We start from the raw sequence: 22304 nt of genomic DNA, 5'->3' as shown, positions 1-22304 counted from the left end.
GACGCGTGTTGGGCTCTTCCATGCAGCCATTTGAGGCTCTGTGAGCTTGGCCAGAGGGGCTTGGGCTCAACCTGGAACCAGGAGACTGACCTGGAGTGGCATCTAGCTTTAGTAACAGGCACCAGCTGGTCAGGGTTTTCTTTCTTCCAAAAAGCCTGACCCCTGGAGCCCTGTAATCTCGCGGATGGGCGGGGCTCCCGGGGCCCCTTCGGCCAGCAGTGGTCCACATGCAGAGAGACATCCTCAAGGGGAGGGCAGGCTCCCTGCTTTGTACAGACGGGGACGCAGGCGTGTCTAGGTGTCCCTGTGGGAGCTGTGGCTCCCACGTAACCCCATGTGGCAGACGAGCCAGGGAGGGCTTGGGGCCACATGGGCTTGGGGTGAGGCCCCCACAGCTGTGCCAGGCCCCTCCTTGTCCCATGTGTCCTGAGGCAACCCCCTCCCAGCTGGGACGTGGGGACAAGGCTGGAGGTGCTCTTGGGCACTCTGGTTGCAGGGCCAGTGGCCTCTGCGGATCAGGAAGGGCCTGCCTCCCAGGTGTTCCCATGGGCTCAGTGGCTCTGGAGAGGCAGAGGGCAGGAGACTGGTTTCCCCAAGTGCTGTTAAGTCACATGGTTCAGGAGCTGCTTGGCCTGAGTGCCTTCGGCGGTGAGCAACTATGATGGTAGCAACAGGACAGGCTGGGGGTGGGGTGGCCTTGGCCTGCTCCCTGTAAGATGAGGGTTCCAGAATACTTACTTCACAGGTCAAGGTGGGGTGTTAACCCAGTGCTGGCACAGAGCAAAGCGCCCTCAAACCAGTGACCGAGACAGACAGTCCAGTGTCTGTCAAAAGTTGGGGGCCTCCACAAAGTCTGTCCAGACAAGATAAGTCCTTTCATGGATTAACTTGCGAGCAACCCCTCAGGACAGTGCATCACATCCAGAGCCGACCCAGCCAGGGGTTTCAGGCTGAGCAATTACTAAACAGAAAAAGCCCTGATGGAAGTCTGCATGGGCACTCTCTCGCTGAGGCTGGACTGTGGCCTGCTAGGCACATCCACCCTCAGGTCCCTGGGGATCTCACCAAGCCTCCAGACGGGGTTGTAGTCAAGGTCCAAGGACCCTGACAGGCCAGGCTGGAGCCGGATGGGAGGGGGAAGCCCTCGCCTCTAATCCAGGACCACTGCTGCCCCCAGCCTGGTCCCCTCCAGGATGAGCAGCCTTCAGCCTGGTTTAAGTCACATACATCTGACACATTTCCATTTTTAAGTGTATTCTTTTATAATCAGGATAGTCTTTTAAATACTGTCCAAATTTAAAAAAATTAAAAAGTTAAAAACCCAAGTAACATGACCGTTTGGTGGCACTCAGTTCACTGAGGACACCAAAGCTGGTGTCACCAGCCCAGTGCTCCCAAGGCTACCACGGGGCCTGGACGCTGCTCCGAGTGTTCTCAGCAAAGCCACCCACTTCCTGAGCCAGCAGTTCAGCTAGTGGGCCTCAGGCTCGCCTGCCTGTATGACCTCAGGGAACTTTCCAGGCCAACCCTGCACCCCTGCGCAGCATGAATACTGGTGGAGACAGGATGGTGCACCCCTGCCCTGCGGAGCAGGCCCCTCCCACCTGTGAGCTGAACACAGACGCAGCTCGGGAACCCGAGACACAGGTCTGGGGGGGAAGGTGGCCAATGCACCCTGAGGGTAGCGGGGCCTCTGCCCAGCGTCCTGGGAGGCCTGTGTGTAAAGCTCCCTCACAGTGTCTGCCCATCTGTGTGTGATGGTCTCACCACCTGGGCTGACAGCAACCCTGCGCCCAGAACCCAACCACCCTGTGAAGGCCCAGCCCAGGACCCCCAGTCCCACCTAGGATTTCTGGTCCTGGTGGGCACAGGGGCTCCCCATGGAGAGACTGCAGCCACAGCAAAAGCACAAACAACCCCACTGAAAAACAGGCAAAGGTCTTGAAAAGACCTTTCATTTCTCCAAAGAAACATGAAAGGCCACGTGAATGGTGAAAGCACGCCCAACGTCAGTGGTCACTGGGAATATGCAAGTCAAAGCCACGAGATACCACTTCAGGCCCACGAGGATGGCAATATGAGCAAGGGCACGATAGCAAGGACGTGGAGAAAGGGGAACTCTGGTGAGAAGGTAAAATGGTGCAGCTGCTGTGGAGAGCTTAGTGCATAGAAGTAAATGACCCAGCAACCCCACTCTTAGGTGTGGATCCCAAAAAATACAGGTGTTCAAATAACTTGCACACAGAAGTTCACAGCTATAATGCTCCCAACAGCCAGATGGTGGAAACACCCCCATGTCCATCAACTGATGACGAGTGAACACGGCAGACTAGCTCAGTCAGAAAAACACCCAAGGCACCGATGCATGACCATGAGGGCCACCGCAGGAGACAAGGCGCCGAGAGGGAAGCAGAGGGGGCCACAGCTCTTCATGTGAGATGGTCAGCCCAGGTGAAAACCAAAGGGACAGAGTGGGCTGGGCCATTGGGCTAAGACCAACACCCAGCAACCAGACGCTCCAGGAGCAATTCTGCACAGCCCGCTGTCCAGTCCCAGTGCGAGGGCTGCTCTGAAGGAAGTGTTTGGGGCCAGGAGTCCCAGAACAGGTTGCTGCTTCACCAGCCATACAACTCAGTCATGCTCAGCTTACTCCTGCTTATCATCTGAGCTGCAGAGCAAAGTCCACCGACTCCCGCTCAGCTCCATGGTTCTTGGGAGGCCGGAACAGCAGCATGTGCACCAGTTCTTCTCTGCCCCAAAGGACAGTGGTGGAGCTAGGGGAGGCCAGGGAGGTCAACACTGCCCAGTGTCCTGCCAAACTTCCCCAGACACTACACCATCACCTGCCAGGGTCAAGGGGCTGGATTCTTTACTGAGGCACCTGAGCTGTGGGGTGTCCTGGCTGCAGCTTCTTAATAAAGAGGCAAAATCCTTCCGCAGACACAACCTCCAAACAGGAGTCTCTCCCTGGCATCCCACCCTTTCTCAGGCCATCTGTAGATGGAAGCCCCTTGGAGACAGGGCCAATCTCCACCAAGGCGCTGACAGCACAGCCCCTGTGAATCACAGAAGGCAGCCTCTGTGGCTTCTCAGCCGTAGACACGGCTGTTCCTGGGTCCCGCACACAGGGCCACTGTCCAGCAGAGAGGTCTGGGCCTGGATTCAACACACAGGCCAAACCCCAAGAGCCGCTGGTAGCCCCTGAGAAACAACTTGCTTCCTAAGACAGAAGGGCGGGGAAGAAGGTCAGGTGGCCCCCTCAGCCTGATGCTGCCTCATCTGTTCTGAGGACAGAAGGGACGGGTATGTCCAGGCTGGTGGCAAAGGCTGCACTTCCGGGGTTTCTTGGCTGCAGACCCCGTGTCTGAGGAGCTGGCCCGAGCCCTTTTGCTTCTGGCCTCCAGCCCCTGGGTTCCTCCCTTGCTTCCTGGCCAGAGGGGGCCTCCGAAGGTCCCTGTGGGGAGAATGGGAGGTTGCTGAGTGCAGACGGGAATGCCCTCCAAGAGCCTTGCCACCATGGTCTTGGTTAGGGGCCCATGTCACCTCATGTGCAGAGACGGGGACCTATTAGGAAAGCCGCCTCATCGCATGTGGATGCAACAAAGACAAGCCGGCTGTAACCAACACTTGCTCCCACCTGCCATGCGAGAAGCCCAAGCTCTGGACCCTCCCCGTCCCTCAGGAGCCTCACAGCATGGACCTCCCCGTCACCCAGGACCAAAGATACCACCTCCTCCCAACAGGAGACCCTGACGCCCGCCGTGCGGGAGGTGGCCCAGCCCTGATGCCTCCTACAGACTGCTGCCTACAAGGCAGACGTGGGTCCCTTGGAACAGTGGTGTCTCCAACCCCTGGCCTGCACCCAGGCTCTGGGCTCTTCCTGTGTGTGCAGACCTGCCACGTATGTGTCAGGATCACAGCTGTAGGCTAACAGGAACAAGGGAAACAGAGAAGGAGCCTATCTTACTGAGGAAACAGGCCGAGAAACCACACCCAATGGTTCAAGGACATACAACCAGGCTCACCACGAGGCCATTTGGTCTCTCAGACACACGACCAGGTATCTGCTGTGTCCCAGGATGGCCAGGTACCTTCAGGTACCGTATCTACCTTGACCCTCCGTCCAGGCAGTGGTTCTCCCCACACCCATCTGCAGGGGGCCGACCCAAACTGCATAACCTGGGGCAGGTTCCAAACGTCAGGGAGGGCTTCTGTCTTACTACACCAGGCCCCGACACAGACCCTGCCAGCTTCACAAAGGTAGGACGGGCTCCCAGGTCAGGCCCGGCTGTGGGGATCCCAACAGGCCACGTGGCCAGCATGGGCCTCATGGTCCCTGTCTGGGAGGCACGAGCACAACCACCACCCGACGGAGACAAGAGCAGCTGTGCATGCAGTGCTGTTCAGTGCCGGGGCATCTGCCTGGGCAGAGCAGGCTGCCCGTGACCTCGCGGGTGTGAAGTCCTGGTAGGGAGGGCAGCCCCACCCCCTCACCTGGGGCCACGTTCTCATCCACCCACTGGAAGAAGCCGCACTGCTGCTCACGGGGCTGGGCACATGTATGGAACTGGCGGCCCTGGTTGGGCCCCTCCTTCTGCACGGTGCGTGTGACAGCCGGCTGGCCACACAGGCAGGACGTGCCAGCGCTGCCAGCGCTGCCGGACCTGCTGGACCCGCCCAGGAGAGTCCCGGAGCCCGGTGGGCGTCCCAGGGGGCCGCCTGGAGGTCTGGACGCTGAGGAGGGAGGCCCGGCTCCCGGGTGGCCGCTGTCAGCCCACAGAAAGAAGCTGCAGCCCCCGCCGCTGCACTTGTAGAACTGGCGGCCTTGGTTGGGCCCCTCCTTCCGGACGGTGAGCAGCAGGGCCTCCCGGCCACAGTTGCAGGTCACCGAGTTGCTCTCGCTCTCAACGGCGGGTGGGGGCAGCGTCCTGGTCAAAGCCTTCGAGGGCCTGGTGACAGGGGGCCGGGGCTGGCCCTGCTGGCCACTGTCCATTCTGTTCAGGGACTGGCTAGCCTGCAGGTAGCCGGAGGTCTGGCTGGCGGGCTGGCCGACTCGGGGGGCGCCCTGTGAGAATCTGAGGGCCAGGATCTCCCTCAGGGTCTCGTCACACCCGCCGATGCAGCCGACAAATTCCAGGGGCATGGTTGGGGGCAGGCTGCCTCGTTTAAACTTGAACTTCAATCTGTGAGGACAGAAGATGACAAGGCACTCAATCCTTGGGTTAAGAGTCTTCCCCTGGGTCCACAGGGGGCTGTCCCACACCCCCACCCCAGGGAAGCCACATAAGGCACAGCCACCTGGCCCTCCAGTCGTCACAAGAGGAAGGAGGGGGCTGGCGGGGGGTGAGCCCTAGGACCCAGTCAACCTCCCACACCAAGGTGCCTCTGAAAAGTGCCCGTCCTCGGGCCCCAGTGCAGCAAGGTCCAGGGCCTCTTGGTGTATGGCTTGGCAATGGCGCCCAGCAACACTCGGGCTCTGTTCTACTGTTAAGCCAGATGTTACTCTGGCAACATCGCAACACAACCTGTTCTCATTTTTTTGCTTTGAAAATAAATAAATTTTATCCTTAAGACCTGTTAGTATGCAATTGTCACAAATTAACAAATATTTTAAAACCTGCTTTCACTTTGAAAATGTGGTAAATCTTCATAAACATAAGTTCTCTGAGATCCTTGTGATTTCTGACACGTGACCAAAGGTCCAAGGACCAGTCCTGGGCATCCATCTCACCTGTAAACGGGGCGTGGCTGACACACTGGGCACACGCTCGCATCCCTGCTGGCCTCCAGCACACTGTCTGGGAACCAGACAGCCGACCGACACTCAGGGAAGCCCGTGCAACTGAGGTAAAACCTGGGGAGCAAGGCCAGGTCAGATGGGCGTCCCCGACCCTGGGACGGTGCCATCGGTGGAGACACTTCTGTCTGATCACAGGTGATACTCAAGCTTCTGGAGACATGGTCCGTGACACCAAGTGATGGGAGGCCCAGCCTGTACTTGTGTCCCTGAAACCCCCTCAATCACTGCTGATGCTGTCTCCTGATGAGAAACCACCAAGCCGCCACCAGCGCCCAGACTGAAGTGGGGCCTGGCTGCTCAGGGTGCCCTCCGAGCCCCGAGCTGGACGCGCCTCAAAGAATGCAGGCCTCACCCTCCTGCAGCTCTGTGAGGAGCAGACGGGCTCAGTAGGTCACTGATCAGGAGGCCTGTGCCACCGTCCACACATGGAGCATTGTCCATCCCCAGGGGACAAGCCCTGCCTCCACCAGCCCTCAACTCCCACGAGGCCTCACACCTCTGAGGCCACCATTTCAGCACCAGCACCAGGTCCGGGAACTGGTGAAGCAGGCCTGCTTTTAAACAGGACACAGAACCAAAGGATGGGCCTACATGGCAGTACTGGGTCCCGGGCGGGGGTGGGGGTGAGGCATAGCCAGACACCGACCCGCCGCTCTTCCTGGTCTTGAGAACCATGTCCCGGCCGCACTGCGGACACTTCCTGATGGGCTCGGACACAGCCGGCAGGGCTTCCTGTGGGGCCACCTCTGCAGCTGCCCCGAAGTACTGGGACAAGGCTTCGTCCAACCTGAAGAAAACGGAGAGCATTTCAAGTCAGGCACCCACCATGCACGTGTGACTCACACAGCATTCTCCCACAAACGGGGCGGTGTGGGCCACTCGGCCTGCTCCTGAGGTGGCCGCTCCTGGGAGTAATCCAACTGCAGGCAGGTGCCCCTGCCTCACCACCTGCCCCATAGCAAGCAGACCTTAGGCCATGCACACACTCGAGTTGGTCTGGAATCAAGTCTAAATGGCTCATGCATTTCTTTTCAAAATTGGCGTGGGGTAAAAAAATGTGTTATTTCCAACAGAATACACAGACACGCTACCGGCGACGGGCACCCCCGAAGGCCCAAGAAAACAGGGCACACACCCACACCTGGTGCACCCACAGGCAAACTGCCACCTGCTAACTCAGGATGGGATGGAGATGGCGTGTCTAAAGCCTAGAACGACTGGACCAGACCCTCCTGGTTGCAGCTGCGAGGCTGACAAGGCTCTGGGGTGAGGAGCCAAAAGAGGGGAGGAGAGAGGGGAGACTGCAGGCGGGCCGAGTGCCCGGCAAGGCCACAGTGCACGGAGCCCGTCCCCAGGGCCTAGCGGGCCGCCCAGCACTCACTTCCTGGCTTTGGCCACGGCTTCGATGAACACCTGCTTGTACTTCTGCACCTGCTGATGCAGGACCACCAGCTTGTCCTTCTTCCCCTCGCAGATGAGCTTCAGGTCAGCCTCCAGCTCGGCCCGCAGGTCAGGCTTGGACATCTCGTAGCCCATGGAGTCATAGCCTGCGGATAAGAGTGGTGTCGTGTGGCCTGGATACACTGTGGGGCTTCATGACCACCACCCCCAAAGCCCCCAGCTCCTCACCTTCCACGAGCCCCATGCCCAGGTGCCCAGGGAGAAAGCGCTTGTCTGGTGTAAGCCCAACATACATCCGGGCCTTGATGGTCTCAATGTGCTCGGCGTGCGTGGCATCCGTACCTGCAGGCCACTCCCGTCACTCAGGCTCATCCTTAGCCCCCAGGCCCACAGGCCCCTTCCTCTGCCTGGACTTCCTACTCCAGGGGACACACCTCCACTCAGAGCCAGCCGTGCAGAAGCCTCGTCAGCAACCTCATCTCTCCTTCACACCGACTCACTCCAGCAGTCACGTCCCTCTGTAAACCCCTGTAAGCTCCTCCCCCACCTCCCTCTGCAGTGAAGGCTGGGGCCCTGACCCGCTCCACCTCTCCCTATAACCCCACCCCTTGTGGCACTGGTTGCCCTGGACTCAGCTGCCCTTAGAGCTGTGAAAACTGACAGGCAGCAGGTCAGTCACAAGGGACCCACCTGTAAAGCCTGGGCCACAGGACTAATGGGACAAAGTATTCTGGCCCAGTTTCTTAAAAAAAAAAAAAAATCTGAGTTTTATACAGCTACGGGAAATACTTTAACAGAAGCTAAGCACGTGATCATCCATGGAGAACCCAAGAGGCAGACTCAGATCGCACAGGGGCCCTGCACGTGCTGAGCAGGTGAACAAAGCCAAGCGTTAGTGCCAGAAAACCACCACCACTCTCGGTTGCCAAGCTGCCAACCACTGATGCTCCTGAAGATAAAGGTACCCGTTTTTACGTGGGTCTTCAGTTTTAAACGTTGGTACCTTGCTAAATGTAAAACAAAACCCAACAAATCCCTGTGAGGGCCAAGAACACTGGTCAGCGTGGCCCAGGTGAGCCTGAGTGATGGGGAGTACCTGTGTCCACATGTGGACGCACAGGGCTGCGGCCAAGGATGCCAACTGTGGCATCACCTGGACCCAGGGGTTCACGGCTGACACACTCTGTGCCCTGAGGCAAGTTCTTCACTGCTCCTGAGCCACCCTTCAGCTACAAAGTACGGAGGAAAAGACAGCCTCCCTTCAGCTAGGAAGTACCAGTTCCCATGACGACCAGCTACTGACCAATGCCGTGCTTCTCCATGAGGGCAATGAGGTCAGCCTCGGTGAGCAGCTGGGGGGGACTGGTCTCCCCATCCACCATCTCCACAGTGCTGGGCTGAAAGTAGGTGCCTTCCTTGTAGACAGGGAGGGTCTACAGGGCCAGAGACGCAACAGTCAGCCCACCTGGCCTGAGCCAGGACTAGGACAGTCCCCCGCCCAGATGCGTCACCTTGTCACTCCAGCGATCATACGGGTACACATCCAGATAGTTCCGGGCCAGGATCATGAGGCCATGGGCCACGAAGCGCTCCTGCGCGATGTCGATCTCCACAGTGGTCTCCTGGCCCTGGGCATCCTGGGAGCAGCAGGCCAGGAAGTGGCGGACGATGAGCTCATACAGTCGCTGTTCATCCCCCTGCGGGCAGAAGAGGAACCCAAGCTCCTCCAGACGCTGTCTGGCCAGTGCTGCCTCCCAGCCCAGAGCGCCACACCCTTGTGCAGGGCAGGCAAATCCCCGCTGCTTGTGGGTTCAGGCCCATACACTTCACAAGTGGAGTTCCCTTCCCTCAAGACTGGAAACCAACTCCTCTGATGTAAAGCCTGTCTGAGCAGGAAAAAAGGTGAAAACAAGTTTCCAAGAGGGCCCGTGTATGCAGGACATGCAGAGTGAAGAAACTCAGGCAGCCCCAGACCTACCATAAACACAGGGTTCACGGCAACCTCTGCCCTTTCAGTAACTAGAGATACAGTGAGGCCCCCTGGCAGGAGCCTGTAAGACATTCCCACTCAGATCCCAAATCCTCCTCTAAGAACATCTGCAAGGGAGACGTGACATCCACACACATAGCCACTGTGCAAACGACTGTCGAATACAATCCTTCAAAGCAAACCCAGCGAATACAGCACACGCACACGACCATCAGACATCATGCTGCACGACCAGCCCGGTCTCAGGGGGAGAAGGTGGGGGCTGTGTGACGGCTCAGCGAAGGGCCGCTTGGTCCGCGGGAGGGTCAGGGAAGCAGTGGAGGGAGGGGACAGCGTGCGGCAGGGCCTGGATGGGCCACAGCCCCTGTGGGATCCCTCAGTGAAACCAGGCGCAGACTGTGGGAAGAGTGTTGATATGACATCTCTTCCCCACAATGAAGACAAATTTTCAGTCACGCTGTTCCTAAAGTCAGAGCCCACAGAGCAGATTGAACCCAGGCCTGAGCCCTGACCTCCCTGTGGGTCCCGCGGCAGTCGGCCAGGAATACCCACCTGCAGGCTGTCAGTGTATTTGGTGGGGTGGATGGGAGGGTGCGCTTGGTCAGACTTATTTCCATTGCGTGGGGTGGGGCCACCGCGCTCTAGAATGTTTCGAGCAAAGGCCCCCCAGCGTGGATCCGGGATCTGCTGCTCCACCAGTGCCGCCAGGTCTAGGTCTTTGGGGAAAATGTTCGTTTCAGTTCGAGGATAGCTGATGTACCTAAAGAAGGCCAAACACACACAATGAGAAACAGCTGAAGTGGTCGAGAAACTGAACTGACCTAAGGACACTGGTGACCCCAGTAGCAGCCCATCTGATCCAAGACATCGTGGTGCCCAACGCTGGGGAAGTCCCGAGACGAGGTTCCAAGGGGAGGAGCAGCAGGCACTCCTGTGGGTCACTCCCAGGGGTCAGAGCTGGTTCCAGGCCGCCCATTCCAGCCCCGCCCTCCCACAGGCACACAAGCGCCAAATGTGCTGCCCACCCCTGCCAGGGTCCCTGTGGCCCATCTATGAGAGGTCAGCAGCGGGATCTGAACATACTCTGTGGGTTCTTATTTTAGGTTGTAAGTGACTCTGACATGCCTTTTCCATCAGAAAAAAAGACAAGGCCAAAATCTCTCCATGGAGAGCTGGTGAGATCTAGACAGTCTGGCTTCCCCACGAGCTCAAGTTCTAAGATGCTTCACCCTGATTTAGACGCATCAGACTCTCTTCCCAAATGAGCACTCAGGCTTACCCTTGGGTGTAGAGCTTTTCTGCAATCCTCATGGTTTCTTTAGCATTTATCCTCAACTTCCGAGACGCCAGCTTCTCCAGCTCCTGTCAGACGTGTGGCAGAGCATGGGTCAGAGAACACAACATCCACACCCTCTTCTTCAGCACCCCTCGGCCATCACCCCGGCTGCGTCACACACATGTAAAAGGCTGTGCTGGGAAAGGATTCCGGGCCTGTCGGGCATTCAGGCCACCGCCCAGGGGTTGTCAGGCTCTGAGTGCAGAAGCCAAAATGAGTGGGTACAGGAGTGGACACACTCCTAGGCACAGGCAGTAGGGGATCTGACAAGGAAGGCTGGACAGGGGCGGGGCCAGGAACTGCGTTTCTAACAATGGCTAAAGGACTTATTCCGCTGCCGCAGTCTGGGACCTGCACTCTGGGGACACCATCCAGATCTTGGGGCCTCCCCTGGTGACAAACATCTGTGTAGGCATTCAGGGGGTCACCAGCTATCCTCTCCCTTGGTGGGGGGGGGGGGGCCTCTGAAAACAATGCTGGCCACACGTCTGAGCATGTCAACCAGCAAGGGATGACACACTCAGGTCCACTGCACACAGCCTGTAACCCCCACTGCCCCTGCTGTCCCACAGGCTCCATCTTCAGAGTGACCACACCTTGGACTCTCCTGGAGAGTGGGGACTGAGAAGCGGCACCCTAAGGCATCCTGCTAGGCACCTTTTCCTGGGGTCACAAAATTTGAGATGCCCTATTTGGGGGCAGGTTCAAAAACTGGGTATACAAAACGAGGTTTACACAGATTTTGCAGAAACAAAGAAAATGCTTTTCCACTTCGGTGGAAAAAACTAGCTACTCCAATAACAACGCTTAAAAAAGACAGGGAAAACAGAGGACAACACCAAAACCACAGCGGCAACCACCTAAGGACGGGTCGGTGACTTCTCTCCCTGCTTGTTCCCCACACCCCGCACAGAGCAGTTACGCCATGTTTATTAGCTGCTCGAGCAGGTCCTGCTCTGGGGTCTGTTTTCCTTCCTGCGTGGCACCAGGAAGACAGATGCCCCTGGGCACCTTCTGCAGCAGAAGCCGGTGCCCCCCACGGACGCCAGGGCTCCCCCCACCAACTCCCATCCAGAACATACCACAGTGTCCAAAGCTTGAGGCCTCCACTTGCTCTTGGCTTTGGACCTGACCTCTACCACCGTCGCCCTGGGATCCTGGGAAGATAGGGAAAGCTGACGTCACCGTGACTGGCCAAGCATCTTCCCCAGCTATCAGGGCCTGCAGAGGACCTGCTTCTACCCAGTTCCCCAGCTTCCAGCTCCAGGATCTGTGGTTCCTGGCTGGCCTAGTGGGTCCTTATCTGCCTCTGGTGAGAGTGCACTGCTTGGGGACAGATTCCAGCTACACATTTATTAATACTCCTGGTTTCACCTGAAAGTTCTACAAGTCTTTCCTTCCACATCAAAACTGTTTTCATGGGGTCTTACCGGTGCCAAAAGCTAATGCCCTGAGATGCACGCTGGAAACTGCAGTCCCGTGGGACATGGGACAGAGAAGAGCAGCTTGGGAAGTCCCAGGACAGTCGTCCCAGATCACCACCTTCTTAGACCTTCTCACCTCCATGCATAGCTGGTAGAGGACGAGACACGCCGTGTGGTTGAAGAGACGATGCCTCTTCCAGCTGAACTCCACCACGCCGTCCCTGTGGTCATGAGTCACTGTCGGGGACACAGGAAGGCCATGACTTGGGGAGAGAGGCCCATCACAGGGAGAGCAAGAGCCACCTCAGACACATGACAAGGGGGCAAAGATGGCAAGGCACAAACCACCCCCTGGACCAGCAGCCGAGCTGCCCCACAGGTCCTGGCCCAAACCTCGGATCTTGTGGAAGACTTCTGGCACAAACGCCTGAATGGCTTTGAACCTCTCCACCACGAACCCCAGGGTGGGGAACTGGCAGCTGCCGTAGCTGATAAGCTGCTCCGCCAGCACCTCGGGGAAGATCTTCTGCAGCCGCAGCGTCTGGAACCTGGTGAAGGCCGCCCCTGGCAGAGAGGACGGACGGAAGGAGACACCGCAGATGGCAAGGTCACAGCTGGATGCGCGCCCGAGCCCTGGCCCCCCACCCTCACAGCCCCCTCCTCACCGATCCGCAGGTCCAACTCCTGCCTCACATCCACGGCGTCGCTCACTCTCTGGTCGGGCTCCGTGAGGTTTTCACATGCTGTCCGGACGGCGCGGGCAGTGATCTCAGAGAAACGGGCTCGCAGCACCTGCAGGCTGGGCTTCACTGAGAAACAAAAGGGGCACAGGGCAGGGCTGGTTACAAGGGCTCGCTGCTGCCAAACCACCCTGAACCCTGGCGGGGGTGAACCAGTCCAAGAGGCTGTGGTGTCCAGCTTCACTGGTTCAGTTAAATTAGCCATGTGCCGCCTCAGAGGGAAGCCTTGTGGTGGCCAGGCTGAGAGCTGTCAGAAACAGGGGCTGAATGCATCTCAGCCACCAGCTGAAGCAGCCTGGTGAGCCTCGCGAGAACGCCCATGTCCCTTGTTGTCTTGGGCCTTTAGGGAAAAGCACCCCCACTCTCTGAAGCCCAGCAGTGGCCTTCAAGTCACCCTCTCACTTACCTGAAATCATTCAGTGGATGTCAATGGTTATTTAATTTCCAGGTATCGTACAGCTTGGACCAAACAGGCAACAAGCCCCGGGCTGTGGTGGCCGAGCCCCTGACACACGGCTGGTGAGTCTGGCAGGGTGACCTGGGCTGAGCACCACCCACTGTGGCCTCAGATACTCACCAGCCTTGCACACGTGGATGACCTCAAACCCAATGTTTTCACCCTCTCTGTCACAGTCGGTCCAGATCACCAGGGCCTGGCACTGCCGGGCCTCTCGCTCCAGAGTTTTCTGAAATGCCCGGTTGGGATAAGAGGGTAAGAGCAGGACCTGCAGAGCGACCACCCGACAGCTCTGCACTGGACCTGCCCAATGCTGCCGAGGCTCCTCGAGATGCCAGCTCGGTGAGGCCTGTCCCCACCGGGTGCACTGAGGAGGCTAGGTCACCAGAGCAGCCAGCCTGCCTGGGAGCTCATAGAAGACGGGGTTTATATCACGACACCCACGTGAGGAGCCCTGAAACTTGGCTCTAACACACACTTTCAGCTCTAGGAGTTCTGACCATGTCCTGGGTTTAAAAAAAAAAAAAAATCAACCCTGAATTGAGACTCATCCCAAGAAGGGCCCCTAGTCGGGAGTGGACCAAGGACAGGTGCCCCAACAGCCTGAGAAAGCAGAGCTCAGGACCAGACGGCCACTCAGGGGCTGCAGGCTCTCCCTCCAGTGCGGCCACAGCAGGAGCTGCTCTGACTGAAGCACGCTCATCCCCGAGATCTCCTCGGCGGCCACAGTCCACACGAACGCTCACCCGGGCCCTAGGCCACTTAGCCCAAGTGGCTTCGCCTCTACAGAATGGACGGGAGTGTTTTAAACCATGGTGCCTTGTTTAGTGGAAAACCTCAGTTCTAATGCCATCAAAATACAGAAATCTCTCCGTTTAATTACGTGGTGGTTATTCAACTGCAGGGCCACGCGTCTCCCAAGATCCTACCTTGATGTCTACAAAATTCTCTGGGCAGTACTTTTCAATTTCTGCTTCAAAGAGGACAAGAGGATTGCAGCTCTGCCTGGAAAGGAAAACACAAAATCCTAACTCAGCGCAGGAGGGAGAAAGCCATCCCAGAGCCCTGGTGGTGCGTCCCCCCCAGACACAGGCCCCGAGAAAAAGCCAGAGGACATGAGTGAGACTGTGACCTTCGGAGAAGCACTTCCCCTGGGGATTAACAGGATCTGCTGAGAAGAAATTCTGGAGCTCTTTCCTGCATATCCGCAACAAGGTAAATGCAACCCAAGGTCTGGGTGGAGAGTTCCCGAGTTGTCCAGTGGCTAGGACTTGGCATTTTCACTATACAGCCCTGGTTCAATCCCTGCTCGGTCAGGGGTCTGGGTATTTTGGGGAACACACCTGAAAGTGTGTATTTATTCTAAGCATGTGGTGAAAATTCACAGCAAACAAGTTAATCCTAGGTCACTGCCATGGTATCTGCTGTTTGTGTCTTCCTAGATTCACAGGCTGGAATCCCAACAACTGTGGGACGTTGCCAGAAGGTGGGGCCTCCTGGAGGCCACTTGAGCTCTTATAAAGGACCCTGGCCGGCTCTCGAGACCACCCAGCACTCCAACCTCTGGCCTCTGTAAGTGGGAGAAATGTGTTTCTGTCCTGCACAAGACACCCACCGCCTGTGTTTTGCTACAGTAGCCGAATGGACTCAGTCATCTTACTGCTGTAAGTTACCTAACACTGACATGCCTCAGACTTCCCGTGATGCTTTACAGGTCACTGTAATAATCAGAATGTTCTGCCCCCAGGGATTGAACTGACCATTTGCGAAACTGCATCCGGAAATCATGGGCCAGCAAGTGTCCTGAGACTGAGGTCATTACCATGGTGACATTCTGAATGAGGACAAAATTCACATTAGTCTTGTTTTTCTTTAAACGTCAAACTTTTTATTTTGAATTGGGGTACAGCCAATTTAACAATGTTGTGACAGTTCAGGTGAACAGGGAAGGGACTCAGCCACACACAGACGTGTATCCATTTCCCTGCCAAAGCCCCATCCCATGCAGGCTGGCACATAATATTGGGTAGAGTTCCACATGATACACAACAGGTCTTTGTTGGTTATCCACTTTACATCAGCCTTTTAGCAATTAGATTTGCCAAGTCAAAGTAGGGAACTTGTATAACTTCTATCAAAGAGAAAAAAAGTGGTTGTCGGAGGGTCGGGGGAAGGGAGGATGAATGGGCAGAGCACAGGGGCTTTGGTGGCAGTGAGAATACTCTGCATGGGGTCATAACAGTGGGTACAGGTACACATTCACGCAAACCCACAGAATGCACAAGAGCGGGGTGAACCCTAATGTCAACTTGGGACTCTGGGTAAAGATGATCTCATGTATCCTGTCAACTGTAACAAAGGTGCCATCTGAGGGGGTTGTTGGGGGACTGCGTTGAGGCAGGGTGTGTGTGGGAAACCTCTGTACCCTCCTCTCAGCTCTGCTGTGAAGCTAAACACACATACACACCCTTCCCAAACCAGCAGATTGAAAAGAAATAAACAAATACAGCTCTTCAAAGCCAAAGCCATAGTGATATGAACACCATTCTAATTCTGGCTCCATGATGCCTTTTATATTTAAACGACAGTACACTAGCTTGTCTCGTCATAGACAGCTAACATGGGGACCATGTTTTATAAAAAATAGACTTCCTTAAGAATTATAAAATGATAACCTGTCACCAGTGATCTTTAGGTCATAGAAACAGTTTTTCTTAAAAGACATTGTATTGTCTACAATGGTCAGGCTAATCTTCCTTGATTAAATAATTCTAAAACACAAGCTCTCTTTTCAGCCATCACTAACACCCCAAGAAATGTACAGCAAGACGGTACGTGGATCCAAAAGCACCCTTCAGCCACAGGATAGAAGCCCTGCAGCACCTACCTGGCCACAGAGATGATAATCAAACTCATAGATCTTGTTGAATCTTGAAAGTCCTTCCCTCTAGAAAGCAAAACAAAATTAGAAAAAATCTATAAAGCACATAAAAGACAAACTGACTCCTCACATAAGGATCTAGCAAACTCCTGCAGAATATTAAAAATGCAACAGAACTTCCTAGAGATAAATATGAGGCGAGATCACTAGGCCCATTTGTGAAGTGGCCCCTCCACACTCAGGGAAAAGCAGGGACCTGGTCATGTCCACTGCGGTCAGTGAACATGTTTCTACAGGTGAGACTGGACTTGTCCAAGATCATGTGACAATTACTCCAGACAGGATTATGACGTGTCTCATCAGTTCTCTGTTCTTCACACACATCTCTACTTCCCAGCCATACAACTGCACCAATAAACTGGGGACCGTGGGCAAGTCATTCACCTTTCTGAATCTCACTTTATTCTGAGTAAAGTCATCTATAAGGTCCCTCTGGCTTTGAAATCCAGCGAAGCTGTGAGTCCCAGTCAGGGCTGGGAACCAGCCTACACCTGCTTCCTTAGCTGTACTTTTCCGTGAATGAGACCCTCTCAGAGATCCCAGCCTTCAGAAAGGTGTTAAAAGTAACTACATGTGTGAGTTTCACACCAACACAGCACAGAAGACAAGACACAGGCAAAGTGGGACTCTGGGAACCTGCAAGCACCAAGAAGGAGTGTGTCTAGAACATTCTCCCCCAGCCTCACACGAATTTTCTGTATGGAATGAGTGCAGATCCCTTCAAGGCACAATGGCAAACTTAAAGTGGGAATTTATTTTCATATCTGATACTTGAGTTCACTGGGTCTAGTGCCATTGCTGCTAAGTCGCTTCAGTCTTGTCTGACTTTGTGCAACCCCACAGACAGCAGCCCACCAGGCTCCTCTGTCCCTGAGATTCTCCAGTCAAGAACACTGGAGTGGGTTGCCACTTCCTACAAACTGCAACTGCTGGTTAAGCCCGTTTAGTCCAGAGAAGAGAAATAGTTGAATCAGCAGCATTTCTACCTCTTTCTAAGAACGCATTAAAGCTTCTCAGACAAACTCCTGCATGGGCTCTGATACGTACCAAGGCCCAGGCTCTCTGGCTGCCACAGGCTGAGTCCAGCCAACAGCCTGGCCCCAGCCCAGCCCCCGTCGTGTGTGTCCATGGTCCTCACTCCCCTGGGAAAGGTCTGGAAACTGTGTTCTAATCCTCTTCCGGAGGATGACCTGTCTAATAAGATGTGTGCGCCCCAGGGCAAGGCTCTTCCAGGCAGTCTCTGCCAGTGGACGGTCCTGAGGAACTAAAACGTTTTGCTGGCAATTCAAACTTGCCCCTGACCGACTTCCCTAAATTCCCAGCTGAGGACAGCTCTCAATTATGCATGATTCCATTGTCTGGGTGAGGTGCTCAGGAGTGGGCTGCTTAAATTCCAGCAGAGTTCTGGAGCCTAGAGAAAGAAGAAAACCGCGTATACAGACCAAGAAGGTGGCTTCAGTGATCTCTCTGCAGAGCCATCCATGTCATCAAAATTAGAGAAAACAAACTTCCCCCAGACGCCAGAGCAGTCCCTGTTCTAAGCACTCTGCAGGAAATGATAACGTTGCTGCCACTGAATTTACAGGACTTCTTCTGAATATAAATCCTCAAAGATCTATGAGTTACTAACAGTGGTTACTGTCGGAAGTGGGGCTGCTCTGCTTATACACATTTATGTTCTCTGAGCCATCTTCAGTAGTTACTACCGTTTAAGCACTACTGTTGAGGAAAAAAAAGATTTTATTTTAATCGTGAACTTCTCTCAAACATATATATGTTTCTACATACGAGTCTTTTCCATGATGAGTATCTAATTACCTATCATACTACAACCTGATTTTACCCCCTGGTGCTGTTACTTGTTACTTCCATTCTTTTCTATTACTAAGCTGCAAAGGCCATCCCCTGATTCTGAGCTCTGAGTGTGGATGTCTGGGCTCCTCCTTCAGAATTTACATCCCTGAAAGGCAGGGATTACGTCATGGGAAGAAACCCCTGTGTGATGGCTAAATAAGTGAACAGACCCATCTCTGTCTTAGAGAGTGACACACAGGGGAGAGAGGGACAAGCAGCTGGAGGACGTGATCCAGGACAGAGATCCCCAGCATCAAGAACTGTGAAAATGCATCTGGAAACAGAGATAGAAATGGATGGAGAGGAGCGTGAGGAAAGACTTCACAAAACAGGTTACTTTACATCACCCAGAAAAATTAACCCAAAATGGATCAATGACCCGAATATAAGAGCTAAAACTCTTAGAAGAAAACACAGGGGCAAACCTTCATGATCTTCAGTTTGCCAATGGTTTCTTAGACATGATAGTAAAAGTATGACCAACAAAAGGAAAATTAGATAAACTAGACTTCATCAAAATTAAACTTTTCTGTATCAAAGAACACTATCAAGAGAGAAAACCACCCACAGAATGGATGATAACATCTGCAAGTCATACATCTAAGAAGGACCTAGTATCCTGAATATAAAAAGAACTCACAGCTCAATAACAAAAAGACAACTCAAAGCTGGGCAAAAGACATGGACAGACATTTCTTCAAAGGTGACACAGTGGCTAAGAAGCATATGAAAAGATGGTCAGTGTCATCAGTCACTTGAGAAGCACTAACTAAAACCACAAGATATTTCACACCCACTAGTATGGTGATGGTTTTGACTATGCCAAAGCCTTTGACTGTGTGGATCACAACAAAATGGAAAATTCAAGAGATGGGACTATCAGACCACCTGACCTGCTTCCTGAGAAATCTGTATGCAGGTCAAGAAGCAACAGTTAGAACTAGACATGGAACAACACACTGGTTCCAAATCGGGAAAGGAGTACATCAAGGCTGTATATTGTCACCCTGTTTATTTAACTTATATGCAGAGTACATCATGAGAAATGCTGGATTGGATGAAGCACAAGCTGGAATCAAGATTGCCAGAAGAAATCAATAACCTCAGATATGCAGATGACACCACCCTTATGGCAGAAAGCAAAGAAGAACTAAAGAGCATCTTGATGAAAGTGAAATAGGAGAGTGAAAAAGCTGACTTAAAACTCAACATTCAGAAAACTAAGATCATGGCATCTGGTCCCATCACTTCATGGCAAATAGATGGGGTAACAGGGGAAACAGTGACAGACTTTATTTTTTGGAGGGGCTCCAAAATCACTCTGAAGATGACTGCAGCCATGAAATTAAAAGATGCTTGCTCCTTGGAAGAAAAGTTATGGTCAACCTAAACAGCATATTAATAAAAAGCAGAGACATTACTTTTCCAACAAAGGTCCATCTAGTCAAAGCTATTGTTTTTCCAGTAGTCATGTACAGACTGAGAGTTCAACTATAAAGAAAGCTGAGTACTGAAGAATTGATGCTTTTGAACTGTGGTGTTGGAGAAGACTCTTGAGAGTCCCTTGGACAGCAAGGAGATCCAACCAGTCCATCCTAAAGTAAATCAGTCCTGAATATTCACTGGAAGGACTGATGCTGAAGCTGAAATTCCAATCCTTTGGCCACCTGATTCAAAGAACTGACTCACTTGAAAAGACTGTGAGGCTGGGAAAGATTGAAGGCGGGAGGAGAAGGGGACGACAGAGGATGAGACGGTTGGATGGCATCACCAACTCAATGGACAGGAGTTTGAGTAAACTCTGGGAGTTGGTGATGGACAGGGAGGCCTGGCATGCTGCAGTCCATGGGGTCACAAAGAGTCGGACACGACTGAGTGACTAGACTGACTGAGGATGGTGATAACTGGGATTCCCAGGTGGTGCTAGTGGTAAAGAACCCGCCCACCCATGCAAGAAACTTAAGAGAAGGAGTTCAATCCCTGGGTTGGGAAGAACCTTTGGAGGAGGGCATGGTAACCTACTCCAGTATTCTTGCCAGGAGAATCCCACGGACAGAGGAGCCTGGAGGGCTCCGGTCCAGGGACTTGCAAAGACTCAGACACAACACAACTGAAGCAACTTAGCACACATACAGAACAGTGATAATTCAAAAAAGAAAAAGTGTTGACATAATATGAAAAACCTAGACCATCAATGGAGAGAATATATAATGTTTCAGCCACTGTGGAAAATAGTTTGGCAGTTCCTCAAACAGTTAAAGATAGAATTAACTTATGACCCAGCAATACCACTGCTAGGAATTTACCTCAAAGAACTGAAAACGGGTATTCAAATGAAAATTTGTGTGTAAGTGAACATTTACAGCAGCTCTATTTCCAAGAGCCAAAAGGTGGAACCAACCCAAATGCCCACCAACTGATGAAAGGATAAACAAAATATGATCTGTTTATACAATGGACTATTATTCAGCTGTAAAAAGAGATGCGGTGCTAACACACGCTACAATGTGAAGCTTCCAAAAATGCTAAGTAGAAGAAGCCTGACACAAAAGGCCATGAATCTCTTCATATGACATATCCAGAACAGACACATCTTTGGGGACGCAGGGCAGATTAATTAGTGGCTCCCAGTGGCTGGGAAGAGTGGGGAAAGGAGCGTGACTGCTTAATGGCTACGGCATTTCCTCTTGGTGTGTGATAAAACCTGGAACTAAATAGAGGACAAAACTGGGGGTGTAGTGAACACTGATGAACTGTACTTTCAAGACAGTTGATACTCACCCATGAAACATGTGGCTCTCTCATCCTCTCTTGCTATGCCCACTGGCTCCTTCCCCCAGCACCCCACGCTCTCATCTTTCCAGTTTTGAACTTGCCAAGCTGTTTCAAGCCAGTGGTTGCCCTGTGTACATGTGGTTCTCACTGCATCTCTTTTTACAGCTTCAAGACTGAGGTCAAATGTGCACCTAGAAGTGCTGACTGAGGGCCTGCTGTACTCCACACACATGTTGGATATGAGGGATACAGCAGGGGACCCAACAGCCACAGCTCTTTCCTTCAGAGCTCAGGGTCCATGGAAGGGGGGCGGGGACTCGGATGAGATGAGCAACTTGCACAGCACATTATGGAACTGTAACCAGGAGGTGCCTTCCAAGTAGAAAGGGACACAGTGACAGTTTATCACACTGCACCCTGACCCTTCTGGGGGAAAGAAACGTGAAGAAAAGGTTCCCCGAAGAAGAGACACTTAAACGGAGGCCGAAGGATACGGAAGATAGCTGTGTAGACAGGCCAGTCTCAAGGAGCCTGGAGCCCTAGGAGTCGGCATAGTCTGGGGCTGGTCACCAGGACACTCAGCTCTGGGAAAAGGTGATGCTGTCAGCCAGCACCCGTACAACCTCTGCTCCAGTTCCCACCACCTACAGGCGAGAAGCAGAGGCCTGAGGACCCTGAGATATAAGAGAAAGGAGAGCAAGGGACTTCCACCCGCGCGCTGAGAAATGTCCAGAAAACCATTTCGAGGCCCACTTTTGTAACTGAGAGAGTCCTGAACAGCTTGTAAGGCCTCCGGTCACCCCATTCCCAAACCTTTTCACCGTCTCTCTCCTCTGCGCCTCCCGTGGTCCAGAACAGACCCGAGCTCCACCTCGCCCGGCGGGACAGGCACTCGGGCGGGTCGCCCCGTCGGATGCACCCAGACGGACGACCGCTCAGGCTCCAGAACAAGCCGGGGGAGTTCGGCCGGCGGTTCCGCGTCTCAGACCGGCTTGGCACCCGCCGCCGCGCAACGCAGACCCAAGTTCTCCAAACAAACTAGACATTACCTCCGTTTCTAAACGCCCGTCGGTCGCAGCAGGCGCCCGGACGCCCTGCCCCGACGGCGGGGACGCCCGGAGGGAGCAGCAGCCGCTCGTCCCCGTCCCGCCCGCCCGGGGACCTCCTCACCCGCCGCATGCGGCCGCCGGACAGCAGGTCGGCTATGCCCTTGGCCGCGTCGTTCTTCTCGGCCACGCAAAGGATTTTCCGCACCCCTCGCAGGGCCACCTCCATGGCAGCGCGAGTCAGGGCCCGAGCACCGGGCCGCGGCAGCCCCCGAAGAGCGCGGCGGAGGGCCGGAAAGATCATCCCCGGGCCCAGCGCATCTGTAGCGCCCGCCCCGGGAACCGGGAATCTCCAGCAGGCCCGCGATCCCGCGCACAGCCCACTTCCGGCCGCCTTCCAGCCACTTCCGCCAGCGCTAGTCGCACAGCCCCGTGAACTACAACTCCCAGGCCGCCCTGCGCGGCAGCCTCACTTCCCTGCCTTCCCGCTCCGCTCTCGGGAGACGCAGCTCTCCGGTTGGGAAGTTGACGCGGACGCTT

At 54.4% G+C, this 22304-nt stretch overlaps 1 protein-coding gene across 5 annotated transcripts; it reads right to left on the bottom strand.

Moving 5' to 3' along the window:
- Window positions 1-1922: 1922 nt before the first annotated feature.
- TOP3A (DNA topoisomerase III alpha) lies at window positions 1923-22156 on the bottom strand. Of its 5 annotated transcripts, XM_027974804.2 has the most exons (19): window positions 21889-22156; window positions 16036-16095; window positions 14909-14982; window positions 14078-14153; window positions 13269-13377; window positions 12617-12760; window positions 12345-12515; window positions 12088-12188; window positions 11610-11684; window positions 10471-10553; window positions 9744-9951; window positions 8713-8898; window positions 8505-8634; window positions 7430-7543; window positions 7182-7347; window positions 6447-6587; window positions 5732-5854; window positions 4495-5183; window positions 1923-3454 (listed from the first exon to the last, which is right to left on the bottom strand). In XM_027974804.2, exons 1-19 carry the CDS (start codon window positions 22066-22068, stop codon window positions 3276-3278), a joined length of 3009 nt encoding a protein of 1002 aa, XP_027830605.2. In that variant the 5' UTR covers window positions 22069-22156; the 3' UTR covers window positions 1923-3275. The 5 variants fall into 5 exon arrangements, with proteins under 5 accessions (XP_027830605.2, XP_060250826.1, XP_060250828.1 ...); XM_060394843.1 differs by lacking the exon at window positions 7430-7543; XM_060394845.1 differs by lacking the exon at window positions 14909-14982 and having other exon boundaries at window positions 21768-21973.
- Between the last annotated feature and the right edge of the window lie 148 nt (window positions 22157-22304).

The sequence above is a fragment of the Ovis aries genome, chromosome 11, assembly GCF_016772045.2.
Source record: "Ovis aries strain OAR_USU_Benz2616 breed Rambouillet chromosome 11, ARS-UI_Ramb_v3.0, whole genome shotgun sequence".
NCBI classification, from domain to species: Eukaryota; Metazoa; Chordata; class Mammalia; order Artiodactyla; family Bovidae; genus Ovis; species Ovis aries.
The sequence above is the reverse complement of the archived record's forward strand: the minus strand, read 5'-3'. Positions and strand labels throughout refer to the sequence as shown.

Bases quoted from the DNA above. Each gene is read 5' to 3' on its own strand.
- TOP3A (XM_027974804.2), bottom strand. From the start codon at position 22,068: ATGATCTTTCCGGCCCTCCGCCGCGCTCTTCGGGGGCTGCCGCGGCCC. The intron at 16,096-21,888 runs GTGAGGAGGTCC...TTTGCTTTCTAG, and splicing joins CCGGCGGCCGCATGCGGCGG to AGGGAAGGACTTTCAAGATT. The intron at 12,761-13,268 runs GTGAGTATCTGA...TTTGTTTCTCAG, and splicing joins CATCCACGTGTGCAAGGCTG to TGAAGCCCAGCCTGCAGGTG.